This window comes from Bidens hawaiensis, unplaced genomic scaffold, assembly GCF_021521415.1.
Source record: "Bidens hawaiensis isolate Kalapana, Puna unplaced genomic scaffold, B.hawaiensis_p1.1 tig00032386_1, whole genome shotgun sequence".
In the NCBI taxonomy this organism is placed as follows: domain Eukaryota; kingdom Viridiplantae; phylum Streptophyta; class Magnoliopsida; order Asterales; family Asteraceae; genus Bidens; species Bidens hawaiensis.
Genome location: NW_027495510.1, coordinates 127,604 through 135,931, shown reverse-complemented (window position 1 = coordinate 135,931; position 8,328 = coordinate 127,604). Strand labels below are relative to the sequence as shown.

Genomic DNA, 8,328 nt, shown 5'->3' with positions numbered 1-8,328 from the left:
TTTTCTTATTTTAATTTCACAAGGATTTTTATTGCAAATTTCGTTCATTAAAAATCTCTTCGATATAAGTCAGAAAAATAAAATAAATATATGTTTATATATAGTTTGATCTATTCATAATGATTTTTAATATGCCATTTATTTTCATTAAGACCATTTACAAACAAAAATCTTATTATATGAATTTCATCATATTAAGAAGGTTTTATGATAAATTTCACCTCAACTTTTCAAGTAAACTTTCCTATTGTATAAATTTTAAATTGTCTTTGAAGTCCTTGTGTAAAATTTTATGAAAGTTTATTTTTATAACTATTCCGTTTATTTTGGACGATCACTTCAAAATTTTAATTATTTAAACTTCTCACGACATTTTAAATTACACCACACTATTTAATACACGTGGTAAAATTTTCACTACCAAAATTTATTTTCATAACAACTTTCGTCATGCAATCTTTGGTTAATTATGAATTTTCGCAAATAAAAATTTACATCACACGATTTTCCGCGTTTTAAAATTCTTATGATAGTTTTGCTATGATTTCTCAAGAAAGCCACAAACTAATAGCTTGTAATTTTCTTGAAACTCTCATGCAAAACTTCATTGAAATTTTACTTTAAAGACAAAATCGTTTGCTCGTGATATCTCGATTTACAATGCCGGTCATTCTAACTTATCATGATATTTTCGTTACACGATATTAAGTAACGAACTTGGTAAAAAAAATTACGCAACTTTGTATTCTCAAAACGACATTTATCATTCAATATCGAGACATCATAACAAATTTTAGCATTCAATTTACGTATTTAAATTTCCTCATAAGCAATAAATAAATAAATTTATTTTAATCTTTATAATGGATGGTGTCCTACCATGAGTCGCATTCTCTGCAACAGAACACAACTAAAATATAATGTTGTCCCATAAACATAATTTTAAATATAATAAGTAAATATTAGATAATACACTTTCACTCTCTAATGAACTTTACAGCTGAGGCCACCTGTTAAACTGTCACCTAGGGCCACGACCAGCACCACAATTCATAAAAAAGCATTGTGATATAATTGTAAAAAACACCATATAATAAGATTGTGAAAACACATAATTGCTAAGTAATTCCCAATCCACTAATAAAAGTTTTTTTCAAGCCGAAATAAACAAAAGTAGCTCCAATAGGTCATATGCCACACCAAAATCATGTAAAACATTGTATGAACAAACATGCAGTTATGAAATCATTGTACGAACATGTCACCTTTTAAATAATTCTTTAGTTCAGCAAACCTGCACTATATTAACACCTTATAAAATTATTATACTTTAAAATTTGATTCAGTAAAACAATTAAACAGATCTTAAGTGACAAGTGACAACTAATTCATTCTATCTAGATCATACTACAACTACACACGTTAGTGAACCATTCATTAATATTATATATGTACGAACATAGACGAACACGAACACTCGTTATCGAAACAAACGAACATGAAGAAAAACTTGTTTGTTTATTAGTTAAATCCTATAGATTAGTCTATGTGGCCCGTTAGATATCACAGTCCAACTTTGGCCTCCAAATCTACCACCCAACCTTTGTATCATGGATCACAGACAAATAATGGGTTAATTCGGACTTCAAGTTTATGTTCGGGTTCTTAACCGAACAAGAACTCTTTGTTCTTGTATTTTTATTTTTTAAACTAACGCGCGTAAATGAACAGGAACCAAAATTTTGTTCATTAATATGTGCGTTTAAATTGATAGGTCCATTACAATATAGTCTAGTTTTAATAACTTTTTATACCCAACACATTGCTATTCACATTTACATGAAATCGATTTTAGCTCAGTATTGCTTGTTTATCTTTGTTTAGTTATGTTCGTTCGTGAACCGTTGAATGAACACGAACAAAAAAACTCAGTTTGCTCAAGTGTTCGTGTTCGACCTTTGTTTGGTTAAAGTTAAACACACGAACACGAACATGTTGTGTTTGCGTTCATTTATAGTCCGGGATCAATCCATTTAATTTACACAAAGCAGTTTTCCTTCAAAATACCTACTTTCTAAAAGCAAAAGTACAGTACGTTTAGTAAACTGTATGTTAAGGTTTTAAACAAACATACAGGAACAAATATGAACATTCCGATTTGTCACAATGGTAACAACATATATAGGAATTATATATTAACAGGAAAGATGTAACTAACAAACAATTTAACACTTAAATTGAAACATGATCACCAACACATCTTACATAAAAAATTAAAAGAAATAATACCCAAGATTTCTATTATAATTAACCAGTTGGAAAGTGAGGTCCGTGCATAGATTCCAGCAATTCTTGTAGTTGTTTCGAAATCAAGGAGATATAATGAGTATAAAACTTATAAACAAAAACTTGAAAAGAAATTTTTGTTATGACACTAATAAATATACTCTGGCATATAGAGTAAGAATTAACTATTAAGACAGATAAATAATCACCAACTCATCAACATTATGTGGAGAAATATTGGTTGCAGTTCCAACCTAAAAAGGAAAATCAATAAATCAATAACTACATAAACACATAATCTACATGTTTTGAAAAAATCACCGCAATCCCTGAAGTACCATTCAATAATAAGTTTGGGATTCAAGCATGAAGTAATGATGGTGCTTTAAGAGAATAGTCAAATGTTTGGTACAAAATCAACCTGTCAAAAATGAACTCAGGGCATAAAAATTAAGTAATAAACTAATAATTTTGTAGAATTTGAAGACCGAACAATGGATATTGTGTCCAAATCCAAATCTGATACAAGCATTGTTACAGTAGGTGCCTAAAAGAATGAAGCTAAAATAACGAGAATACCTCAAGAATCTTAATAATCGTTATAATTTAGTAATTTACAATATAAGAAAATCAATAAGCAGGGGCGGCCCGAAGGGTGTGCGAGCCGCACCATCGGCCGGGCACGTAAGTTTCGGGGGCACAACCTTTTTTATACATATATATGTTTGATATATAAAAGATCTTGAGCATCGACGGAAGTGTGGAACCAGAAAATTTAAGAGTGAAGAAAAGTTCTAAACATAGCCGGAATTTTTTTCCGGCGAGAGACATCAGAGACAAGTTGCAGTGGCGGGAGTATGAAAAAGACGATGATAAAGTTTAAATAACATATTGATGTGGCTATTTTTGGGGTTTAACAAAATGAATAAAAAATTATTTTATTAGTTTTCCAAGGTTAAAGTAAACTTAAAAGCCTGCAATAACACATTTTACACTTAACCAACAGCTAAAAGCATGCAAATGCAATTCTTGTTTCATCATATTTTAACAATTAATTCTCAAGTAGATAAATATGATAAAAATTAAATTTAAGGTTCTTTATATACTTTTTATTTTTAATGTGTATGGGTTTCTTTATTATTTCACTTAAAATAATTTAGTTTCAAGTATATCAATTTGATGGATGGAAATTTTAATTATACTTAGTGTAATTTGAAAATAATATAGCTACTATAATCAGCATTGTAGTAATCTCTAGCGTTAGTAGGGGTGGTAGGGTGAGGACTAGCTCGAAGCTTACTCAGAATTTTTACAACCATACTAAAATAGGGGATTACTAGAGACACCATGGGGTTTTACTAAAAAACCCCTCAATATGACCCGTATAGCTTAATACAGGGCATATTGAGTGATTTTTTAAAAAACCCCACCAACTTTTGTCTTATTATGTTTTGTACTTTATTTTTTTAATGTTTTTTCATTTTTCTTATTATGTTTAAGTTTTAGTTTTGTGTTTTAATTTTGTTTTTTGTTCTCTTTTTTTTATATAATAATTTTTTTTAAAATTTGTATTGCTTATAACAAAATTTTTTTAACAAAACAATAAACACGTATATACATCAAACCAAAACATTATAATATACAAAAGATCGAGTTTGTACAAAAAATATACAAACTATAATAACGGCGTGTCGTCGATGTGTCGTCGATGCCAGAGGCCGTAAACGCCGCATCATGAACATCAACGTGGTCGTCCACGTCGTCGCCCCGTCCGCGTCGAACGCCCGACGTGCTCGCCTCGTGGCCGAAAGTAGGTGGAGGTGGTACCTCGTACCTCTCACCACGCTGAGTGGCGCCGAGGAAACTGACGACCCAGCCAATCCGACGTTGGGTCTGTAGCGTCAACCGCTGCATCCGATGCATCTCCAGCATTCCTCGCTCCATGCGTTGTAACCTGGCGTCAGTGCCGGCATCCAAACGCACTGCCCGATAAGTACGAGGGACGTGCTGCTGCGGTGGCTAATATAAAAAAATAACTAATTAATAAAATAAACGAATTAAAAGTAAACTTTAAACGATAATGCAATAAGCGTACCTCATATGCGTCGACACCGGCATCTGCATCTGTGTCCCAACCTGCATCCTCCACCTCGTCGACAGACTTGTCGATAATCTGGACCTCCGCTGCTGCTATCGGGGCAGGCTCGACTAAAGGCACATGGACGGGCGCGCGCCGACTGCCCGGCCACGAGACGGTATATCTGTGCACCGTCAGGTCCTACAAACGACTTCACGATATGCATGCTCGAGCAGCGGGATTGGTCCAGCGGGCGCGGATCGATCGCGGGGATACGTAAATTATCAACCTGCTTTCCGTACCCCAACGAAATCGCAAGCTGGGTGACGTACGGGCCACCCATCAACGACCCAGTCTTTTTCGGTGGTAGTAACCAGCAAAATAATCTACAAAACATCGCGCGAGGTTGCAGTGTGTGTGTGTGTCAACAGGCACCACACAAAAAATAGATCACGGAGATTGCAGTGCTCCGTGCCCTCTTTACGACCCGTGACAGACTTGGCAATAAGGCGATGAAGATACCTGTATAGTATAGTATCATATCATATAATATAATATAATATTTAAATACATACAATTTAATATAAATGATAATATATAACGTACCTGTGCAACGGGTCCCTGATATCGGAGACCCTGGCTTTTGTAGCCTTTTTCCCGAAAGGCTTATCGCTAATCGCCCCCCACCAAACCCGCAAATAGTCACTGGGTAAATGGTGGATGCTATTTGTGTAAAGCGGAAGTCGTACCTCCGCCGGCGTGTATAAACCGAGCATAACAGCAAACTCCTCCATGGAAAGGTGAATGTCGTCCCCGAACATACGGAAATAAATTTCATAATGACTAGTGTCGGCACCTGGCTGCCTCATCGGAATCTCATCCGCACCCGCCCCTCTCGGCCTATATCAATGATAATATAATAATAATAATACAATACAATACAAATATAATATAATATATATTATATATAACTTAAAAAATACTTACCTAACACGTATAGTTGAGTACACCTCCAATGCGAGTTCTCGGTGCGCGGAGTGAGACATATTAAAGCATCGACTCCACGGTGTATTCGCTATGACATACTCGGCCGCTCGATCTTCTGCGCCACAATTGCTTAAAAATGGCAAACTTATGACCGTGTTGTAATGCGGTGTCAGCTTTCGGAGGCGCAGATACCTTTTTGAATCGTCGCTATCGGCCTGAAACTATAGATATTGGTACCCAGCTAGTATATCGTCACCCTCTACCGGCCCCGGCACCTGGCCCTGCTCCTGCGCCTGCTCATGCTCAATCTCCATCTCCACCTCGTCCTCCATCTGTAACAATTAAATAATAATAAATTAAATTAAATTATAATGTTTATTATAATTAACCGTGCAAACTGCACATTACTAACAAAATGCAACCTGCTGATAGATTACAAAACGCATGCTGCAATGAACAAAATGCAAATCTACAACCTGACACGTTATCAACCAAATTTGACCAGCAATCTGGTCGGCGCCATGGTACCAACAAAATCCTAGCTGTAACCAGGCCCTTTAACAACAAAAAGCTGCCTGGAATCATATTGATTATTTTATCTTATCTGTAACTTATTGAATGAACAGGTAAGAAAAGCTGTTGTGTGGGAACATATGTACAGCAACAATACCCCCAATTCCACAAACAGTCTTTGTTAAGTTACTAAAGCCTAATTCAAACCATAAATCTAGCAATTGGAAGCCATTACCTAGGGTAACATGTTGTTGAGTCCATGCCCCCAAAATCAAAGCAACCAACAATTACCCAACAATAACAACCATTCACACTTTGTAAACCAACAATAACAACATCCCGACAATAACAAAAACCCGACAAATAACAAACTACCCAATAATCTTAACCATTCACACTCTGTAAACCAACAATAATAACATACCTTTTAATACTAACGGCGTGTTGACGGGAATGGTGGTGGTTTGGACTCCGGAGACGGGGGATGAGGGGGCTGACGGAGACGGTGTTGACTGGGCTGGTGGTGGTGTTGACGGCGACGGTGTTGACTGGGCTGGTGGTGGTGTTGACTGGCGACGGGGACGGTGGTGGTTATGAAGGCGACGGGGAAGGGCTGGTGGTGTTGTTGACGGCGATAGGGTGGAAATTTGGGTTTAAATGAGGTTAGGTTAAATGGGGGCAATCTTTTGTAGACGTGGGGTTAAATGGGTCATCATATGCCCTGTATAATATTATATGGGGCATATATATATATCCCCTTTTATCCCCCTCATATACATCTTCTTTTGCTTATTATTATTATTATTATTATTATTATTATTGTTATTATTAATATCGTTATTATTGTTATTATTATTGTAATTATTATTATTATTGTAATTAATTATTATTAAATATTATTGTAATTATTTATTATTATTAAATATTGTTATTATTATTATAATTATTTATTATTGTAATAATAATAAATATTATTATTATTATCCACACTCACTCGTACAACTTTTTATAGAATTATGTCAATTCATATGCAGAAATATGCATAACGATAGTCCAACTTTTTATACATAAATATGTCAATTTAAATAAAATTGCATAGGCGGGACGTGCCAAGCTTGACGTATGTTAATATACTCGTTTATGCGGTCTTCGAAAACCTTTTGCCATTCTAGTGCATCCAGTTGCGCGTACCTTGCCCAATTCGATACTGGCCACGGCATTGGGAAATCCCCTTCCAATTTTACATAGATCCAGTGATTACCTCCAACATTCCCTATGGCTATAACCGGAATATCAGGCAACTGGTTAGGACCGTCTCTCGTCGGGAAATAGGATTGATTGTCAGTGCCATGTAGATTGATCAAAACACACCCATATGTCTGAGCAACCAAGTGTCCATGAGGGGGTACGTGGAACCAATGAGTATTTGGTGCCGGTTTAACCGTATTAAACCAGTCAAGTTCGCTACGCCACAAATCATAACGACCATCAATCTCTCTGTCGAAATGTAACCTCCAAAACGTTTCGTGTGTGTCCATCTCATTTATCAATGCTTGCCGAACATCAGGCCAGTGTTTCTGAGTTAACCCCAAACCCACAGCGACTGCTCGAAATCCACAATTACCGTATGGACTTACGTCTTTGATGTCTGAGACGAACGGATGCGCCCAAAAGGGAATAACGCTCTTAAACCTTTCTATCAACGGTACTTGGCCGGGAGAATCCATTAAAGGAAACCCGAGGTGGGCACCTGTGAAGAGGTGACGTCCCGACAGTTTCTCAATAGAAGAACGGTTCTTCGTCTTAGGACCTCCGCCCGGAATTTTAAAGCGTGACTTAGACTAGGACATCGAACGAGACAGCGAATGGGTGGGGGTTTCGTGTGTGGGCACATGGGAAGAGGATGGGGTGTAGGAGCTGTGTCTCGGGGGATCCTGTTTTTTTGGACGCCCTTTGGGGTCCTCTCGTTTCTCGGGCTCTTTCTTAATTGATTTTCCTGGAAAAACTGACATCAGTTTCGAGAAAATACTTTTCTTTTGATGACGGTCGGTTATTGACGAAAGTGTTTTCTTGATATTCTCTACCCCTGCTTCATAGTCCGGTTCTTCATTTTGCGGATACGCTGGATCAAAATTTAACCGTCGCCAGAATGGGTCTACATCCTGCAGTCGAATACATCTGTTTTCACCTATGTATCCCTCCAATCGACAAGCACACGGAAAACCCATTGACGTAAACAAATGGTGGCCGCACGAAGCTCCCCCGTCACGCATCCTCTCTATCAAATGGTACTCGTTTACAATCAGTTGAAGAGCCTTAATCGACACCCTATTAATTAACTTTTTTAACCAGCCGTGTCGTCGATGTTCTTCCATGACCTTCGAACGGGACTCTTCAAACGTTCCACCGATTTCCGCCATTTGACTATTAACCAGTTTAAGGACACCCCTCGCAACTATGTCGAG

General features: G+C 36.9%; 2 protein-coding genes across 3 annotated transcripts; both read right to left on the bottom strand.

Annotated features, from left to right (window-relative positions):
- Positions 1-4,438: 4,438 nt before the first annotated feature.
- LOC143583409 (uncharacterized) lies at positions 4,439-6,523 on the bottom strand. 2 transcript variants are annotated; one of them, XM_077065722.1, is made up of 4 exons: positions 6,288-6,523; positions 5,351-5,682; positions 4,970-5,263; positions 4,439-4,885 (listed from the first exon to the last, which is right to left on the bottom strand). In XM_077065722.1, exons 2-4 carry the CDS (start codon positions 5,407-5,409, stop codon positions 4,750-4,752), a joined length of 489 nt encoding a protein of 162 aa, XP_076921837.1. In that variant the 5' UTR covers positions 5,410-5,682; positions 6,288-6,523; the 3' UTR covers positions 4,439-4,749. The 2 variants fall into 2 exon arrangements, with proteins under 2 accessions (XP_076921837.1, XP_076921836.1); XM_077065721.1 differs by lacking the exon at positions 6,288-6,523 and having other exon boundaries at positions 5,351-5,729.
- LOC143583407 (uncharacterized) lies at positions 5,572-7,590 on the bottom strand. Its single transcript, XM_077065719.1, has 2 exons — positions 7,021-7,590; positions 5,572-5,682 (listed from the first exon to the last, which is right to left on the bottom strand). The coding sequence occupies exons 1-2, from the start codon at positions 7,588-7,590 to the stop codon at positions 5,572-5,574; spliced, it is 681 nt and encodes a 226-aa protein (XP_076921834.1).
- Between the last annotated feature and the right edge of the window lie 738 nt (positions 7,591-8,328).

What these genes read in the sequence shown, in the direction of transcription:
- LOC143583409 (XM_077065722.1), bottom strand. Translation starts at nt 5,409, where the DNA reads ATGTCTCACTCCGCGCACCGAGAACTCGCATTGGAGGTGTACTCAACT. An exon ending in TACTCAACTATACGTGTTAG is followed by an intron (nt 5,264 to 5,350) that starts GTAAGTATTTTT and finishes TCATTGATATAG; the next exon opens with GCCGAGAGGGGCGGGTGCGG. An exon ending in ATCAGGGACCCGTTGCACAG is followed by an intron (nt 4,886 to 4,969) that starts GTACGTTATATA and finishes TATACTATACAG; the next exon opens with GTATCTTCATCGCCTTATTG.
- LOC143583407 (XM_077065719.1), bottom strand. Translation starts at nt 7,590, where the DNA reads ATGGATTCTCCCGGCCAAGTACCGTTGATAGAAAGGTTTAAGAGCGTT. An exon ending in ATGCACTAGAATGGCAAAAG is followed by an intron (nt 5,683 to 7,020) that starts GTTTTCGAAGAC and finishes TAATTGTTACAG; the next exon opens with ATGGAGGACGAGGTGGAGAT.